Source organism: Anolis sagrei, chromosome 12 (genome assembly GCF_037176765.1).
Source record: "Anolis sagrei isolate rAnoSag1 chromosome 12, rAnoSag1.mat, whole genome shotgun sequence".
NCBI classification, from domain to species: Eukaryota; Metazoa; Chordata; class Lepidosauria; order Squamata; family Dactyloidae; genus Anolis; species Anolis sagrei.
This window is the reverse complement of record NC_090032.1, coordinates 10,572,388-10,592,317: the sequence shown is the minus strand read 5'-3', so window position 1 is coordinate 10,592,317 and position 19,930 is coordinate 10,572,388. Positions and strand designations below refer to the sequence as shown.

General features: G+C 45.7%; 1 protein-coding gene across 1 annotated transcript in view; it reads left to right on the top strand.

The window, feature by feature from the left end:
- Positions 1 to 5,349: 5,349 nt before the first annotated feature.
- NTRK1 (neurotrophic receptor tyrosine kinase 1) overlaps positions 5,350 to 19,930 on the top strand; it is a 62,979-nt gene continuing 48,398 nt past the window's right edge. Inside the window, exons 1-3 of the mRNA XM_060758635.2 lie at positions 5,350 to 5,678; positions 13,014 to 13,088; positions 16,360 to 16,431. Of these exons, the coding sequence (XP_060614618.2) occupies positions 5,479 to 5,678; positions 13,014 to 13,088; positions 16,360 to 16,431 (347 nt within the window). The 5' untranslated portion in view covers positions 5,350 to 5,478. The remainder of the gene's footprint in view (positions 5,679 to 13,013; positions 13,089 to 16,359; positions 16,432 to 19,930) is intronic.

Below are 19,930 nucleotides of genomic sequence, written 5' to 3'. Positions count from 1 at the left end.
TTGCCAACCTGGCATAGGGTTGCTGTGAGTTTTCCGGGCTGTATGGCCATGTTCCAGAAGCATTCTCTCCTGATGTTTCACCCTCATCTATGGCAGGCATTTTCAGAAGTTGTTAGGTCTCTTGGAAATGAGGCAAGAGGGCGACTAAAATGATCAAAGGTCTGGAGAACAAGCCCTATGAGGAGCGGCTTAAGGAGCTGGGCATGTTTAGCCTGAAGAAGAGAAGGCTGAGAGGATAGCCATGTATAAAAATGTGAGAGGAAGGCACAGGGAGGAGGGAGCAAGCTTGTTTTCTGCTTCCATGGAGACTAGGACGCGGAACAACGGCTTCAAACTACAAGAGAAGAGATTCCATCTGAACACGAGGAAGAACTTCCTGACTGTGAGAGCCGTTCAGCAGTGGAACTCTCTGCCCTGGAGTCTGGTGAAGGCTCCTTCTTTGGAAGCTTTTAAACTTTTTGGCCATCTGTCAGGGGTGATTTGAATGCAATATTCCTGCTTCTTGGCAGAATGGGGTTGGACTGGATGGCCCAGGAGGTCTCTTCCAACTCTTTGATTGTAGGATTCTATGGGGTTTATAGATCTGTGGAAAGATGTCCAGGGTGGGAGAATGAATTCTCTGTTGGAGGCAAATATGGATGTTGCCATTGGCCACCTTGACTAATAATAATAATAATAATAATAATAACAACAACAACAATCTCTCAGTTCTTGTGGGTTTTTTTGGGCTATATGGCCATGTTCTAGAAGCATTTCTCCTGACGTTTCGCCTGCTTCTAGAAATGCTTCTAGAACATGGCCATATAGCCCGAAAAAACCCACAAGAACTGAGAGATTCCAGCCATGAAAGCCTTCGACAATACATTGAACAACAACAACAATAATTTATTTATACCTTGCCACCATCTCCCCAAGGGGACTTGGAGCGGCTTACATGAGGCCAAGCCCAACAACACATCTATAGAAACAACAAGCAATAAGCAAAAACAATACAGACTATAATAATAATAATAATAATAATAATAATACTTTATTTATACCCCGCCACCATCTCCCCGATGGGGACTCGGAGCTGCTTACATGGGGCCAAGTCCGGACAACATAATACAGCAATAAAATCAAAGCATATACAACAAATAACAACATTATCAAAATGACATAATAATAATAATAATAATAATAATAATAATAATAATAATAATTCCAATAGATACAATCACAATAGAGATGACAATGGGCGGGCCACATATTCCAAATAAAAACAATTAACAGACTATGTATTGTCGAAGGCTTTCATGGCCGGAATCACTGGGTTGTTGTAGGTTTTTCCGGGCTATATGGCCATGTTCTAGAGGCATTCACACCTAGCTCTAGCAGACAAGAGTCCTTTGTCCCACCCTGGTCATTCCACAGATATATAAACCCTTTTTCCTAGTTCCAACAAACCTCACTACTTCTGAGGATGCTTGCCATAGATGCAGGCGAAACGTCAGGAGAAAATGCCTCTAGACCATAGCCATATAGCCCGAAAAAAACCTACAACAACCCAATTAACAGACTATAATGAGATAAAATAGGAGCAGGATGTTTAAATGGAACCCATAAAACACACAAGACTAGCATTGAATAGTCTTGCAGCTTCAAAGCCTGGCCGCTGAAAGGTTCTATCATCAAACAGGCTATATTTACCTGCCCACACATTTGGCTGAAAAGTTTTTGGACAGTTTTCTTATTTTCATTCTTGAAATATAAATATAAATTAGTAACAAAAAAATACGAGTACTTTAGCTTTTGTAAATTCCTTTGCCAGGATTCAGGTGAGCATAAGGGACACCTTCATGGAACAAGGTATGATTGGATGGTGGGTATTTTTTCCTGATAGGATATGCATGGGAGGCATCCTTTGGTGTTTCGGAGATGTGTGGTTAGGTCAAGGTAAGTCCAGTCATATTGAACTCTGGGGTTGGTGCTCATCTCCATTTCTAAGCCAGCGTTATCCATAGACACCTCCAAGGTCATGTGGCTAGCATGACTACATGGAGCACCATTAACTTCCCGCTGAAGTGGTATCTATTAATCTACTCACATTTGCATGTTTTCGAACTGCAGAAGCTGGGGTTAACAGTGGGAGCTCACCCCGCTCCTTGGATTTGAATGTGCGATCTTTTGGTCAGCAAGTTCAGCAGCGGTTTAACCCCACTGCACCACCGGGAGCTCATGTGTTTGGTTTACCGTATGCAAATGCATGTAAATATGGCTGGTGTATTGATTAATCAATTAAACACTGAGTGGTTAATCAATGGGCCTGCTAATCTGTGGCCAGCCCACAGGGTAAGAGACAAATTGGAGGAAGCCAACCTCCGCCTGTCCTCAAGCCCATCCTGACTTCTTCAGTCCGCGATAAAGCCAAAGGTGTTCTGGGGCACGCGAAGAGTGGCACTGACTATTGACAAGCTGGACTGTGTCCAAAATAATCAAAACATTGGAAGCCAAACTCTTTGAGGAACCAATTAGAGAGCTGGGGAGGTTTAGCTTGGAGAGAGAGAAAAGACTAAGAGGGGACGTGATAGCCATGTTTACATACGGAGCTTTAAATCTAATGTTAATTCTGTTTGCTATTGTCTTATATTGATTGTTTATGTTATTGTTTATCCTTCGTTATGTAGTTTATTGTATTGTATTGTAATTATTACCTTGGGTACCTGGTGGTGTCTGGGTTATTTGAGAAAGTCAATTTATTAATTGTGCAAAATGCATAACGTTGTGGGTGAACTACAACTCCCATCTGGCCAGGTTAACCCCCCATCAGTACTTAAAGATTGTTATGTTGGGCAAGTTTGCTCTGGATGCATCATTGGTGGGGTCCAGTGTGCTCTCTGGCTGCAGAGTAAACTACAACTCGCACTAGAGCAGTGGTTCTCAACCTTCCTAATGCCACGACCCCTTAATATGCTTCCTCATGTTATGGTGACCCCCAACCATAAAATTAGTTTCGTTGCTACTTCATAACTCATTTTGCTGCTGTTATGAATAGTAACAGATTGGGGGAGGGTATTGATTTTGTCCTGTGGGAGTTGTAGTTGCTGGGATTTATAGTTCACGTACAATCTAAGAGCATTCTGAATTCCACCAACGATAGAACTGAATCGAACTGGGAAACACAGAATTCCCATGATCAACAGAAAATACTGGAAGGGTTTGGTGGGCAGTGACCTTGAGTTTTGGGAGTTGTAGTTTACCTACATCCAGAGAGAACTGTAGACTCAAACAATGATGGATCTGGACCAAACTTGGCACGAATTCTCAGTATGCCCAAATGTAAACACTAGTAGAGTTTGGGGGAAATAGACCTTGACATTTGGGAGTTGTAGTTGCTGGGATTTATAGTTCACCTACAATCAAAGAGCATTCGAACCCTACCAAGGATTGAATTGGGCCAAACTTCCCACACAGAACATCCATGACCAACAGAAAATACTGTGTTTTCTGGTGGTCTTTGGTGACTCCTCTGACACCCCCTCGCAACCCCTCCAGGGGTCCTGACCCCCAGGTTGAGAAACACTGCACTAGAGTGAGTCAATTTATTTATTTATTATTTATTTAGAGCTTTTATAACCCGGTCTTCTCGAATCATAGAATCAAAGAGTTGGAAAAGACCTCATGGGCCATCCAGTCCAACCCCATTCTGCCAAGAAGCATGAACATTGCATTCAAATCACCCCTGACAGATGGCCATCCAGCCTCTGTTTAAAAGCTTCCAAAGAAGGAGCCTCCACCACACTCCGGGGCAGAGAGTTCCACTGCTGAACGGCTCTCACAGTCAGGAAGTTCTTCCTCGTGTTCAGATGGAATCTCCTCTCTCTTCGACCTCCGAAGAGAGACTCAGGCCGGCTAACAGCAGAAAATTCAACACAAATATAGTAAACATAATAGCATCGTAATACATTAATACAAATTACATTAAAATACAGATCATACAATATCATACTATTACAAAAGCCAGGTCGTCAGAATAAAATCACAAATTCATCCCCATCCGCCGGTGTGGTCAGCCGTTATTGACTCGATCATCATTCTGCAAATGCTATATTCCAAAGCCAGGTTTTTAGCAGCTTTCTGAAAGTCAGGAGGGGAGAGGCAGATCTAATCTCTAATGGGAGAGAGTTCCAGAGCCGAGGGGCCACCACCGAGAAGGCCCTGTCCCTCATCCCCACCAGACGCGATTGCGAAGGTGGTGGGACCGAGAACAGGGACCCTCCAGAAGATCTTAACAACCTTGATGGTTCATAGGGGAGAATCCATTTGGACAGGTAAACTGGGCCGGAGTCGTTTAGGGATTTATAGGTCAACACCAGCACTTTGAATTGTGCTCGGAAGCTAATTGGCAGCCGCCGCAACAGAGGAGTAGTATGCTCTCTGTACCCTGCTCCTGTTAATAATCTGGCTGCCACTCGTTGGACTAGTTGAAGCTTCCAGGCAGTCTTCAGAGGCAATCCCACGTAGAGAGCGTTGCAGTAGTCTATACAGAATGTAACCAGAGCGTGGACCACCGTGGTCAAGTTCAATCCCCTCGAACTTCTCTAGTAGGTTGAGTTAGTCATGGGGGTTCTGTGTGCCAAGCTAGTTCCAGGTCCATCATTGGTGGAGTTCTGAATGTTCATTGATTGCAGGTGAACTATACATCCCAGTACCTCCAATTCCTATAATTTGTGGTGAATTCTCCCTAAACCTCTCTAGTATGTTCAGTTGCTGATCAATTCCTCTGTTTGCTGTGTGCCATAGAAAAGGATTAAATAATAATAACAATAATAATAATAATAATAATAATTGCAGAGAAGCAACTGGAAAACCTGACACGATATGAGGATTTAAAGATTGGACTGCAAAGACTCTGGCACAAGCCAGTCAAGGTGGTCCCAGTGGTGAGCGGCACACTGGGTGCAGTGCCTAAAGACCTTGGCCTGCACTTAAAAACAATCGGCACTGACAAAATTACCATCTGCCAGCTGCAGAAGGCCACCTTACTGGGATCTGCACGCATTGTTTGCCGATACATCACACAGTCCTAGACACTTGGGAAGTGTCCGACGTGTGATCCAATAAAACAGCCAGCAGAGTGTCTGCTCTGGACACATCTTGTTGTGTTTCTAATAATAGTAATAGTAATAATAATAATAATAATAATAATTAGAATGGGATGCCAGTCCCAGTGCCCTGGCTCTACCTAGAGAGGGGCCATGGCAGCCTGCTCTCTCTCTCTCTGGGTCCATCCCTAGAGAGAGGGTCCTGGGGAGTGGGGAGGGGGCGTGGCCAGTGTGTGTGGGAGGCTCCTCCCCCTTTGCCCTTTAAATGCAGCGGCAGGCATCGGGAGGCAGAGGTGCCCTGCTTGGCAGAGAGAGAGAGAGAGGCAGGGATGCTCTGGGGAGCTGAAGGGAGGGAAGGGCTGTGCCCCATGGACCACTGAGACTGGGGGTCTGGATGGAGGCGAGGAGGGCGCCCTGGGGCCGGGCGGGGCTGGCCCTGTGCCTGCTGGCCTGGCTGATGCCCCTGCCGCCCCCCGCCACCCCCTCGCCCTGCCTGGAGCCATGCCGCTGCTACCTCAACAGCCTCCTCTGCCAGGAGCCCAACACCATCCGGAGCCTCGCCCAGCTCCGTAGCCTGGAGAACTTCACCGAAATGTGAGCAGCACCCAGGGATGGGCATGCCCCCCCCCCCGGGGGGGGGGACTCCTTCTGCCCGGCTCCTCTTCTTTCTCCTTTCTGCTCTTGGGCCACTCTCCTCCTCCTCTTCTTCTTCCTTCTCTCTCTTTCTGCTCCCATGCCAATCTTCTCTTTCTCCTTTTCCTTCTCTCATGACAATGTTCTCCTCTTCATCCTTCTCTCTCTTCTTGCTCTCATGCTGCCAGTCTTCTCCTCTTCCTCCTTTTCCCTCTTCCTCCTTCTCTCTCTTTCTGCTCCTATGCCACTTTCTTTTCCTCCTCCTCTTCCTCCTCCTCCCTCTTCCTTCTTCTACCCCTTCTGCTCCCATGCCATTCTTATTTTCGCCCTCCTTCTCCTCTTCCTCCTCCTCTCTCTCCCTCCTTCTTGCTCTTCTTGCTCTCAGGCTGCCAATCTTCTCCTCTTCCTCCTTTTCCCTCTTCCTCCTTCACTCTCTTTCTGCTTCCATGCCATTTTTTCTCCTCCTCTCCCTCCTCTCCCTTCCTCCTTCTACCCCTTTCTGCTCCCATGACAATCTTCTCTTTCTCCTTTTCCTTCTCTCATGCTAGTCTTCTCCTTTTCCTCTTCCTCCTTCTCTCTCTTCTGGCTCTCAGGCTGCCACAATCTTCTCCTCTTCCGACTTTTCCCCTTCCTCCTTCTCTCTCTTTCTGCTTCTATGCCACTTTCTTTTCCTCTGCCTCCTCCTCCTCCTTCTCTCTCTTCCTCCTATCTCTTTCTGCTCCCATGCCAACCTTCTCCTCCTTCTCCTTTTCCCTCTTCCTTCTTCTCTCTCTTTCTGCTCCTATGCCACTTTCTTTTCCTCCTCCTCTTCCTCCTCCTCCCTCTTCCTTCTTCTACCCCTTTCTGCTCCCATGCCATTCTTATTTTCGCCCTCCTTCTCCTCTTCCTCCTTCTCTCTCTTTCTGCTCCTATGCCACTTTCTTTTCATCCTCCTTTTCCTCTTCCTCCTTCTCTCTGCCTCTTTCTGCTCTCATGCCAATCTTCTCTCTCGCCTTTTCTTTCTGTCATGCCAGTCTTCTCCTCTTCCTCCTTTTCTCTCTTTCTATTCCTTTGCCACTTTCTTTTCCTCTGCCTTCTCCTCTTCCTCCTTCTCTCCCTCCCTCCTTCTATCCTTTTCTACTTCCATGCCATTCTTTTTTTCCTCCGCCTTTTCCTCCTTCTCTCTACCCCTTTCTGCTCCCATGCCAATCTTCTCTTTCTCCTTTTCCTTCTCTCATGCCAGTTTCCCCTCTTCCTCCTTCTCTCTCTTTCTGCTCCTATGCCACTTTCTTTTCCTTTGCCTTCTCCTCTTCCTCCTTCTCTCCCCCCTCCTTCTATCCCTTTCTGCTTCCATGCTATTCTTTTTTCCTCTGCCTTCTCCTCTTCCTCCTTCTCTCTTTTCTTGCTGTCATGCTGCCAATCTTCTCCTCTTCCTCCTTTTCCCTTTTCCTCCTTCTATCCCTTTCTGGTCCCATGACATTCTTTTTTTTACCCCCCCCCCCTTCTCTTCTTCTCTCTCTTCTTGCTCTCATGCTGCCAATCTCTTCCTCCTTTTCCCTCTTCCTCCTTCTCCCTCTTTCTGTTCCCATGCCATGCTTCTTTTCGCCCTCCTTCTCCTCTTCCTCCTCTCGCTTCCTCCTTCTCTCTCTTCTTGCTCTCATGATGCCAATCTCCTCTTCCTCCTTTTCCCTCTTCCTTCTTCTCTCTCTTTCTGCTCCTATGCCACTTTCTTTTCCTCCTCCTCTTCCTCCTCCTCCCTCTTCCTCCTTCTACCCCTTTCTGCTCCCATGCCATGCTTCTTTTCGCCCTCCTTCTCCTCTTCCTCCTTCTCTCTCTTCCCTCTTCTCTCTCTTCTTGCTCTCATGCTGCCAATCTTTTCCTCTTCATCCTTTTCCCTCTTCCTCCTTCTCTCTCTTCCTCCTTCTACCCCTTTCTGCTCCCATGCCAATCTTCTCTTTCTCCTTTTCCTTCTCTCATGCCAGTCTTCTCCTCTTTCTCCTTCTCTCTCTCTTTCTGCTCTCATGCTGACAATCTTCTCCTCTTCCGACTCTTCCCTCTTCCTCCTTCTGTCTCTTTCTATGCCACTTTCTTTTCACATGCCAATCTTCTCCTCTTTCTCCTCTCTCTCCCTTCACTCGTGCCAGTCTTCTTCTCTTCCTCCTTCTCTCTCTTCTTGTTCTAATGCTGCCAATGTTCTTCTCTTCCTCCTTTTCCCTCTTCCTCCTTCTATCCCTTTCTGTTCCTATGTCATTTTCTTTTCCGCTGCCTTCTCCTCTTCCTCCTTCTCTCTCTCCCTCCTTCTATCCCTTTCTGCTTCCATGCCATTCCTTTTTTCCTCCGCCTTCTCCTCTTCCCCCTTCTCTCTCTCTGCTCCCATCCCAATCTTCTCCTCTTCTCCTCTCTCTTCCTTCTCTCGTGCCAGTCTTCTTCTCTTCCTCCTTCTCCTTCCTCTTCTCTCTCCTGCACCACTTTCTTTTCCTCCTCCTTCTCTCTCTTCCTCCTTCTACCCCTTTCTGCTCCCATGCCAATCTTCTCTTTCTCCTTTTCCTTCTCTCCTGCCAGTCTTCTCCTCTTCCTCCTTCTCCCTCTTCCTCCTTTCTGCTCCCATGCAAATCTTCTCCTCTTCCTCCTCTCCCTTCCTTCTCTTGTGCCAGTCTTCTCCTCTTCCAACTTCTCTCTCTTCCTCCTTTTATCCCTTCTTGCTACCATGCAACTTTCTTTTCTTCTTCCTTTTCTCTCTTTCTGCTCCCATGCCATTTTCTTTTCATCCTCCTTCACCTTTTCCTCCTTTTTTCTCTTCTTGCTCCTATGCCACTCTCGTCTTCTTCCTACTGCTCCTTCTTCCTGCTCCCATGCCAACCTATGTTCCTCCTTTTCCCTCTTCCACCTTCTCTTCCTGCCCCCATGCCACTCTTTCCCCCTCTTCTTCCTCCTTCTCCCCTTTCCCCCTCTTCCTTCTTCCCTTTCTTTCTGCTCCTATGCTATTCTTCTTTTCTTCCTCCTCCTCTCCCTCCTCTCTCTTCCGGCTCCCATGCCAGTCTTCTTCTCTTCATCCTTCCCCTTCTTTCTCCTTTTTTTCTTTCTATTCCTATGCCACTCTTTTTCTTCCTCTTTACCCCTCTTCCTGCTCCTTCTCCTCTTCCTCTCTCTTCCTGCTCCCATGCCAACCTTCTCCTCATCCTCTTTCTCTCTTCATGCGCCTATACCACTTTTTGCCTCTTTCTCCTTCTTTCTTTCTGTTCTTATACCACTATTTCCTGCTCTTTCTGCCTCTTCCTCCCTCTTCCTGCTCCTATCTCAACTTCTCCTTCTTCCTGCTCCTATGCCACTCTTCTCCTTCTCCTCCTTCTCCTCCTTACCCTTTTCTTTTTCTTTCTGCTCCAATGCCACTCCTTTCTTCCTCCATCTAATCTCCCTCTTTTGCTCTCTTCCTGCTCCTATGCTACTCTTCTCCTCTTCCTCCTTCTCCTCCGTACCCTTTTCTTTTTCTTTCTGCTCCAATGCCACTCCTTTCTTCCTCCTTCTCATCTTCCTCCATCTAATCTCCCTCTTTTGCTCTCTTCCTGCTCCTATGCCACTCTTTCCCTCTTCCTCCGTCTCCCTCCTGCTCCTATGCTACTCTTCCTCCTCCTTCTCTTTCTCTTTCTCTCACTTCCTACTCCCATGCCAATCTCTTCCTCATCTTCCTTCTCTCTCTTCCTTCCTCCTTCTCTCTCTACTCTTCTCCTCTTCCTCCTTCTCTTCTCTTCCTCCTTCTTTCTCTTCCTTCTCCTATTCCGCCCTTTCACCGTACTCTGAGGTTCCTGATGCCAGGAGTGGCACCTGAGTCATGCTGCCTCTTCTGTGCCATCCTGCCCAGTGTTCGTGTCATTATGAAATAGTCTCATCTATCTATTCTACCTCTACTAAGCGCAGTGGCCCAGTTGGTTGAGGCAGGAGAAAGCAGGAGGGCACCTGAGTGCCAGGGAGTGGGGAGGGATGTTCCTTTCTCTGCCCTTAAAACCACACCTTTTCCTTTGGCACAACTGAAGCCAGAAAGGCATACATTGAAGGGGCAAGAGCTGGGCCCCAATGGCTCAACCTCTGACTTGTCCAAACAGCTCTCCTGGAAAGGAGAAAGTGGTGGACTTGGTGAACGAGGCAGGTGAAAGAATGCCTTGGTTCAACTGGCACACCAAATGGGGCTCTTCGAAGCCCTGAGTGGCTTCGCAAGGCTGCCCTCCAAGTGCCCACTCAATTACGGGAGTGGCAAAAACACCAAGTTCTGTGCCAGCTTGCTCCTTGATAGGAGGCTGCTGGTTTCCTAACAAAATACCCCTCGAAGGGGGGCTGTTCCCAAATGGGAGGAGAGCGAGTCCAGCTCTGATGCCCTTTAGGGGTCCTGGCATCAGGGGTGAAGTGGCCCCATCTCAAGAAGTTGAAGGCAGGGTGGGCAAGGGCTATACAAAATGGCAGAGAAGCAAGACTGGTCTGAAAGGAAGAAGAATACAAAGCTGGTGTCTAAGGACGGTATTTGCAAACTTTCACCAAGAGCTGTCTTTGCCAGAACCAACATAATTTGACTGTGGAATGAATTGTCCTAATAATAATAATAATAATAATAATAATATCATATATAATTACTTATTAATTGCCCTCCATCCGAGAATGCTCTAGGCGATTTACAGCTAAATTGTAAAAGATGAAATACATACATATAGAAATTAAAAATTAATAACAAATTAATAACAATAATAATTATGGATTGTCGATGTCACAATCCCAGATGACAGCAGGATTGCAGAGAAATAACTGGTAAAGCTGACACGATATGAAGATTTAAAAATTGAACTGCAAAGACTCTGGCACAAGCCAGTCAAGGTGGTCCCAGTGGTGATCAGCACACTGGGTGCAGTGCCTAAAGACCTTGGCCTGCACTTAAACACAATCGGCGCTGACAAAATTACCATCTGCCAGCTGCAGAAGGTCACCTTACTGGGATCTGCACGCATTATTTGCCGATACATCACACAGTCCTAGACACTTGGGAAGGATCCGACGTGTGATCCAATTCAACAGCCAGCAGTGTTTATTATTGTGATTATTATTATTATTATTATTATTATTATTATTATTATTATTTTACTGACACAAAAGCACAGTATGTCACAGCAAACGAGATCTATATTATTATTATTATTATTATTATTATTATTATTATGATTGCCACTGATTCAGAAAATTGCCTTGAACAGATCCCACCAGCTCTAGTTTCTTAGATATGGTTACCATGATTTCTTATGGGTGAGCAGATGGCGGCTGAGAGATGCCATATGTTCGTATCTCAAAAACTAGAGCTGAGAAGGAGGAATATGTACCAGTTTTGGAAACAGCAGGTCAAATATACCCAGAGCTAACATTTGAGGCATCAAAATGTATATTGACCAGTTACTGGGGCCGGATGGTCTCCCATCCTAGAAGCAATAATTGAGGATGACCCTGCTTAGCTGGGAGCTGCGGTGGTGGAATGGGTTAAACCCTTGTGCCAACTGAACAGCTGACCTGAAGGTCAACAGTTCAAATGTGTGAGACAGAGTGAGCTCCTATCTGTCAGCTCCAGCTTCCCATGTGGGGACATGAGAGAAGCCTCCCACAGGATGGTATCACATCTGGGCGTCCCCTGGGTGCCTGGATGGCCAGATCCCCATTTGCACCCCTTTTGTGATGATTCAAGGGGTAAATCCAGGGAGCCAGGAGTCGGGTCTCCCAAGGGTGTGGGTCTTGGACTTTAGTCTCCCGATGCCTTGAAAGAGACTCAGAAGAGGGGTCAGCTCTGTGTCCCCTTCCATTGCGCCCACCCCACTTTGTGCCCACCCACACTGACCCCCGGCCAGCTCCCCATTCCCTCCTCAACCCATCATTCCCCAATCCAAATCCCGTGCCAGACCCCCATTTGCACCCCTTTTGTGATGATTCAAGGGGTACATCCAGGAAGCAAGGGGTCGGGTCTCCCAAGGTTGGGGGTCTTGGGCTCAGGTCTCCCCATGCCTTGGAAGAGACTCAAAAGAAGAGTCAGCTCTGTGTCCCCTTGCATTGCCCCCTCCCCACTTTGTGTTCACCCACACTGACCCCCAGCCAGCTCCCCATCATTCTCCAATCCAAAGGGATCAAAGCCCCTGCCAGACCCCCATTTGCACCCCTTTTGTGATGATTCAAGGGGTACATCCAGGAAGTCAGGGGTCGGGTCTCCCAAGGTTGGGGGTCTTGGGCTCAGGTCTCCTAATGCCTTGGAAGAGACTTAGAAGAGGGGTCAGCTCTGTGTCCCCTTCCATTGCCCCCTCCCCACTTTGTGCTCACCCACACTGACCTCCAGCTGGCTCCGCATTCCCTCTTCAACCCATCATTCCCCAATCCAAATCCCACGCCAGATCCCCATTTGCACCCCTTTTGTGATGATTCAAGGGGTACATCCAGGAAGCCAGGGGTCGGGTCTCCCGATGCCTTGGAAGAGACTCAGAAGAGGGGTCAGCTCTGTGTCCCCTTTCATTACCCCCTCCTCACTTTGTGCCCACCCACACTGACCCCCAGCTGGCTCCCCATTCCCTCCTCAACGCATCATTCCCCAATCCAAAGCCCCCGCCAGACCCCCATTTGCACCCCTTTTGTGATGATTCAAGGGGTAAATCCAGGAAGCAAGGAGTCGGGTCTCCCAAGGTTAGGGGTCTTGGGCTCAGGTCTCCCCATGCCTTGGAAGAGACTCAAAAGAGGAGTCAGCTCTGTGTCCCCTTGCATTGCCCCCTCCCCACTTTGTGTTCACCCACACTGACCCCCAGCCAGCTCCCCATCATTCTCCAATCCAAAGGGCTCAAAGCCCCTGCCAGACCCCCCATTTTCACTCCTTTTGTGATAATTCAAGGGGTACATCCAGGAAGCAAGGGGTCGGGTCTCCCAAGGTTGGGGGTCTTGGGCTCAGGTCTCCTGAAGCCTTGGAAGAGACTCAAAGAGGGATCAGCTCTGTGTCCCCTTCCATTGCCCCCTCCCCACTTTGTACCCATCCACACTGACCTCCAGCCAGCTCTCCATCATTCCCCAATCCAAAGGGGTCAAAGCCCCCTCCAGACCCCCATTTGCACCCCTTTTGTGATGATTCAAGGGGTAAATCCAGGAAGCCCTGGGCAACGTCTCTGCAGACGGCCAATCCTCTCAAAACCAGAAGCGACTTGCAGTTTCTCAAGTCATTTCTGACACAATAAGATAAAAACCTAGCTTAGTGTATTGTCAAACCCGGCTCAGCTTCCTTGCATTGGACTGGATGCAAGATCTCCCTTTCTCTTTCAGCGTCATCGAAAACCAAACCACGTTGACCAACCTGACGCTGGAGGACATGAAGAACCCTCGAGAGCTGAAGAACCTGTGAGTTTCTAGGCTGGAGGACAGGGTGGTGTTGTTGGGCCAACCCAGTTAGTTTCTATTAAGCAAAGAGTTGCATCTACACGGTTTGGGTCCAGGTTACAATTAGGTCTTCGTTCATCATCGGCTGCCCTTAGATCAGGGAATGGTTTGCTAATTGAGCTGTCAAAATGTAAGACGAGATCTATTTCTTCCGGCATGCCTCCCCTGTGAATTTTAAATTTATCTTTGATTAGTATTGGCGTTTTAATCATTGTTCTACGTCTTTAATCTATGTATTATTATGGCCCTTTGATTTATCTATATTTTAAAATTATGTTCTCCCTCGCCTCCAGCACCGAGAAGAGGTGATGAATAACAAAATGTATTAGCATTAGGACACTATGTAACACAGTTCTCGTTCCTGGGTTATAAATGATATTTCCTAATTGATTTTATCATAAAATCATGGAAAACGTTTATTAAACTGCAAACGCTTTGTTTTTTTGCGGGACATCCCGCAGGACATTTTGTTCTAGTTTTCCCATGAATATCTCATCGCGTCTCAACCAATTCAACATAATTTGTGGCAGCTACAAAAACAAAAAATTCTGGAGTATAGCAATTACTTTCAAAGTAAGGACTGCACAATAATTTATTTATTTATTTATTTACAGTATTTATATTTATTTATTTATAGTATTTATATTCCTCCTAGAATCATAGAATCCTTTTTCTATTGACATAAGAAAAGAAGTCCTTTTTATTGTTTTTAATGTCCCTGGCAAGCCTGAGCTCGTTTTGTGCTTTAGCCTTGCGGACTTTTTCCCTACAGGAGTTGGCTATTTGTTTGAATTCTTCTATGGTGATTTCTCCCTTTTTCCGCTTCTTGTGCATGTCTCTTTTGTGTCTTAGCACTGTTAGAAGTTCTTTGGACATCCATTCTGGCTTCTTTGCACTTGTCCTATTTTTTCTCTTTGTTGGCACTGTTTGCATTTGCGCCTTGAGTATTTCACCTTTCTCACCCTGCAGGGGACTCAGGGTGGATTACAATGTACATATACATGGCAAACATTCAATGCCATAGGCACACAACATATAAAGACAGACACACAGAGGCTATTTAACATTCCAGCTTCATGAGGGTATTCTGGCCACCAGGGGAGCTACCGCTTCACTGTCCATTTGTGACACTGATGAAGTACTTCCTCATTCTTTTGCTTGTTTGCTGGAGATTTTATGGTGTCATAAATTAGTTAAATTAGCCTCCCCACATAAATGGTACCTAAATTTCCTACTTGACAGATGCAACTATCTTTCGGGCTGCAAAGGTTGACAGCAAGCTACACAGATGGTCGGAAACTCACTCCGCCCCAGGCTGGCTTTGAACTCATGACCTTTCGGTCAGAAGTGATCTTAATGCAGATGACTTCCAGCCAGCTGTGCCACAGTAATGGAAATAATACTTTCAAATCAGGAACATATTTTTTTCAAATTTTGTTACATAGTGTTATTAGCATTAATAGTTATTATTATTATTATTATTATATTTCTTACCCACCTCTCTTTGTGGCTTGAGGCGGGTAACAACATAGCTGAAAACACATATCCATCATAAACATGATATAAAATACCCATATTCAAATATTTCTACAAAATACATATATTAAAATACACAGAACAAAGATTGAAATATAGTGAACGCAAGACATGATTAAAAAATTCATAATTTAAATCGACTGATTAGGCGTCCTGGAAGAGATAGATCTTCAGATGTGTTTTGAATTCCGATGGCTCATTTAGCATTAGTATTATTATTACACAGCTCAACAACAACAGCAAATTCATGGTGTCTTTACTTTTAGGCCTGTTCCTGGGTTGGTGGTGGTGGTGGTTGTTGTTATGAATATGATTATTGAGGTGATGATTCAGAAAATTGTATTGGATAGACTACATCAGCTCATGTAGCATTTGTAGTATTATCACACAGCTCAACAATAACAAAATCTTGATGTTTTTGGTTTTAGGCCTGTTCTTGGGGTGGTGGTGGTTGTTGTTGTGGTTATGATTATGATTACTGAGGTTCTGATTTGGAAAATTACATTGGATAGACTACATCAGCTCTAGAATTGTAGATATGGTTCTCACAATTTTCTATGGATGAGCAGATAACGCCTGGTAGATCTGTATCTCAAAAACTATAGGGAGGAAATGGGTGCCATTTTTGGAATCAGCAGATCAACTATACTTCATCCCTCTTATCCCATTTGGGTTATGACATGGCACCTAAACAAAGACTGTGGGACATTGCCTTCTGTGAGGTGCATTCTCGCTCATACGTTTCTTGTTCCCCAAGCACCCTGAGCATACATTATACTGGATCTTTTCATGAAGCAAATTATTTTGAGAACTTGACTGTGGCCAAATATCACTGCATATTCTCCAAGGCAAGATACAATATGTTCCCATCCGAAGTGCTTCGAGACAAATTTGTGGGACTCCCATACAATGCAAGGCTTTGCCCATGTAATAACCAGGATGTTGAATGTATGTCTTGTTGGGCGAGTGAAAATATTTACAAAAACTAGGTTTCCATAACACAAATAAACAAATACATAGTAGTTGTAGTTTTTTTTTCAGGCTATATGGCCATGGTCTAGAGGCATTCTCTCCTGACGTTTTGCCTGCATCTATGGCAAGCATCCTCAGAGGTAGTGAGGTCTGTTGGGACTAGGAAAAAGGTTTTATATATCTGTGGAATGACCAGGGTGGGACAAAGGACTCTTGTCTGCTGGAGCTAGGTGTGAATGTTTCAACTGACCACCTTGATTAGCATATAATGGCCTGACAGTGCCTAGAGCAAACTTTTGTTGAGAGGTGATTAGATGTCCTTGTTTGTTTCCTCTCTGTTGTTCTGCTGTTGTAATTTTAAAGTTTTTTAATACTGGTAGCAAGATTTTGTTCAAGGTGGTCAGTTGAAACATTCACACCTAGCTCCAGCAGACACACCTAGCTCCTATGTGGCTTGGACCATGTCCCCCAACCCATGCAAATTGTTAAATGAGGGTGCCATAAAACCTGACAAAGCAACAGAATGAGGTAACAGAGAAACATACGGATGGCCGAACCATTTCAGTGTGCATGATTGTTAGTTTTACCAACATTGTATGTGTCGAAAGGTGGGTTTTGTCAGGACCATCTCCAAGACAGACTGCAGAACCATTTCAATGTGCATGATTGTTAGTTTTTCCAACAATGTATGCATCGAAAGGTTTGCTTTGTTTTGTTTTGGCAGGACCATCTCCAAGACCCGTCTGCAGTTCGTTGCTCCGGATGCTTTCCGAGCCAGCCCCAACCTGACTCATATGTGAGTTGTCGCAATACTGGGTTGGTGGGTGGGTTTGATGCAGAATGGATTGGGGACAGGAGAGGAGATGCAATTCCGAGCACAATTCAAAGTTCTGGTTTTGACCTATAAAACCCTATACGGCTCCGGTCCAGTGTAACGGTCCGAATGTATCTCCTTCTACGTCCTGTCAGAGATTGGCGATCCCCAACGGAAGGAATGCTAGATCAAGCAGACACTGAGTTGCAAAATCAGGACTCTGCAGGCTTTGAGTTACAAAAGAAACGAAGTTTACTAAGTACATACATCAGACACGTCTTTCTACAGCAAGCTACAATTCAGGAAGAACACAAAGAACTAGTCAAAACCGAAAGCCTCTTCACATCTGCTTATCTTCTCTTGCTGAGACTGGCTACTCCCTTCTGTTCTCAGCAAGAACAAACAAAATCTTACTTTTCTCAAGTTCACTTAATCACAGCCTCAAAGTATAAACATTTCTGCATGGCATTTTCAATTCACAGTGGCATCCATCTTGGCAATACATAGAAGCACATTGAAAAACACATACATAACTAAATTAATCCTGACACGTCCCACCTCGGAGTTTAAGATCTTCTGGGGAGGCTCTGCTCTCGGCCCCGCCTCTGTCTCAAACATGCTTGGCGGGGATGAGGGACAGGGCCTTCTCGGTGGTGGCCTCCTGCCTGTGGAACTCACTCCCCAGGTAAGTTAGATCATCTTCATCTTTCCTCACCTTTAGAAAATAGTTAAAAAACGTAGATGTAGGACCAGGCCTTCAGGTAATTAAGCAGACAATGACAATAACAATGTTGACAATGGCTTGGAAATGGATTTTGGATAAATTTGATGGTGCATCCAACCACAGTTTTCGGATAATAATGGCCACCAGTAATTCTTAGTGGATTTTAATTGTATTGTTTTAATGTTTTAAACTATGTATCATTACTGACTGTTTGTTTTTATTATGTACTAGCGGTCCCTTGCCACGCATTGCTGTGGCCCAGTCTGATCTGGAAAATAAAGTAACGAGAAAGTGTTGGTTTCTAATATATGTAATGCCTTTATGCTTGTGGGTAAACAGTATTTCTTGCTGTTTCTTTGTCAGTGTTGATGTGGAGATTGTCTGGTTTGCCTACTCTGGAATATGCAACATATCATTGTCCTTTCAAATCTTATATATTGCATCTGTCATATACATATATGTGTGTGTGTAAATGGCTGGATGGCCCTTTGTCAGGAGGGCTTTGATTATGTTTTCTTGCCCTGGTGAAGGGACTTGGACTGGATGGCCTTAAGGCAGCATTTCTCAACCTGGGAAGTCAAGACCCCGGGGGGGGGGGTCACCAGAGGGGTGTCAGAAGGGTCACCAAAGACCACAGTATTTTCTGTTGGTCATGGGGGTTCTGTGTGGGATGTTTGCCCCAATTCCATCATTGGAGGGGTTCGGAATGCTCCTTGATTGTAGGTGAACTATAAATCCCAGTAACTACAACTCTCCAAATGTCAAGGTCTCTTTCCCCCAAACTCCATCTGTGTTCGTATTTGGACATATGGAATATTCGTGCAAAGTTTGGTCCAGATCCATCATTGTTTGAGTGCACAGTGCTCTCTGGATGTAGGTGAACTACAACTCCAAAACAAAGGACACTGTGGGTGTATGTGGGTGACCTACAACCCCCAAACTCAAGGTCAATGCCCACCAAACCCTTCCAGTATTTTCTGTTGGTCATGGGGGAACTGTGTGCCAAGTTTGGTTCAATTCCATCATTGGTGGGGTTCAGAATGCTTTTTTTAATTGTAGGTGAACTATAAATCCCAGCAACTACAACTCCCAAATGACAAAATCAATTTTTTTTGAGTGAAGGACATACATTGGGTTGTTCGGTCTCTTGTGTCCAAATTTGGTGTCAATTCGTCCAGTGGTTTTTGAGTTGTGTGAATACCACAAACGAACATTACATTCTTTATTTATATAGATGGTCACTCGTTGGTCTGCTAGGGGTGTAGTGTCCAAATTTGGTGTCAATTCGTCCAGTGGTTTTTGAGTTCTGGGAATCCCACAAACGGACATTACATTCTTTATTTATATAGATGGTCACTCGTTGGTCTGCTAGGGGTGTAGTGTCCAAAGTTGGTGTCAATTCGTCCAGTGGTTTTTGAGTTCTGTGAATGCCACAAACAAACATTCCATTTTTTATGTATATAGATGGTCACTTGTTGATCTGTTAGGGGTGTAGTGTCCAAATTTGGTGTCAATTTGTCCAGTGATTTTTGAGTTCTGTGAATACCACAAACGGACATTACATTTTTTATTTATATAGATGGTCACTCGTTGGTCTGTTAGGGGTGTAGTGTCCAAATTTGGTGTCAATTCGTCCAGTGGTTTTTGAGTTCTGTGAATACCACAAACGAACATTACATTTTTATTTATATAGATTGAGGCATCAAATTGCTGCCGAGTTGAAGCCGCCCTGAGTCCACCCCCCCCACCCCCCGGGGGGTTGAGAAGGGTGGGGTACAAATATTTGAAATATAAATATATATGCATTGAATTCTCATTTTCCGGACTGGGAATCCCCACTACTCCTGGGATCCTCACCTGCAAAGGGCACAAGGTGAAGGCCTGGATGGGGAGGCTAGTCCTGGCTGGGGTGAGTGCTTTCCTCCCTTTCTTTGCCCCCTGGAAAGTATATCCACTCGATGCCCGCCTTCTGGGCTGCTGTTGTCCTCCTCCTCCTCCTCTCTCCCCACATCTCATGGGGCTCAAGGGAGGAATTGATCGGGAGCAGCTGTCCCTTGCAGTGAAATTGATGCAGAATTGGAGCAGAAATCCATCCCTTGGCAGCTCAGTTGGAGAGCTGCTCTTTGCAGAGGAACCTTAGTTGGGTTGGGGGAAAGGAAAAGGGGGAAACATGGGGCACACCATCCCAGGGTACAGGATATTTGGTTTGGGAGAACCAACATGGTTTAATAATGGTTTGAGCATGGGATTTGAGCATGGGACTCTTCTCAAGCCCATCCTTTGAAATCCCACCAGTCTTGGCTTCTCTGCTTTCCACCCCGCCCTCCATGAAAGCCCCGAGGAGGGAGATTGTTCATCATGCTTAGCGCTAATGTCCCTGTCCAACACGGGAGCCATCGATTTGCTCCCTCCCAGCAGAGCACATACACCGCTGGCCTTTCCAAACTCACACACACACACACAACGTCCTGCCCAGTGGCTCAGCTGTGTCTGGGGCCTCTGGGCGCATGGATTCATTTATCCTATTCTCGGAGCAGCTGATGGGCACTCAGTCAAAGCAAGGCACTCCTGGCCTGTGGTTTTAGAGTCTCAGGGCAAAAATGAAAGCAAGGATCGGGAGGAAAGCGGGGCAGGATTATTTTGGAGACTAGAATTTAGAATCCTTGAGTTGGAAGGGAACACCAAAGGCCATCCAGTCCAACCCCCATTTCCATAAAGGAAGACAGTGAACCACCTTAATATAATAAACTAGCCGTC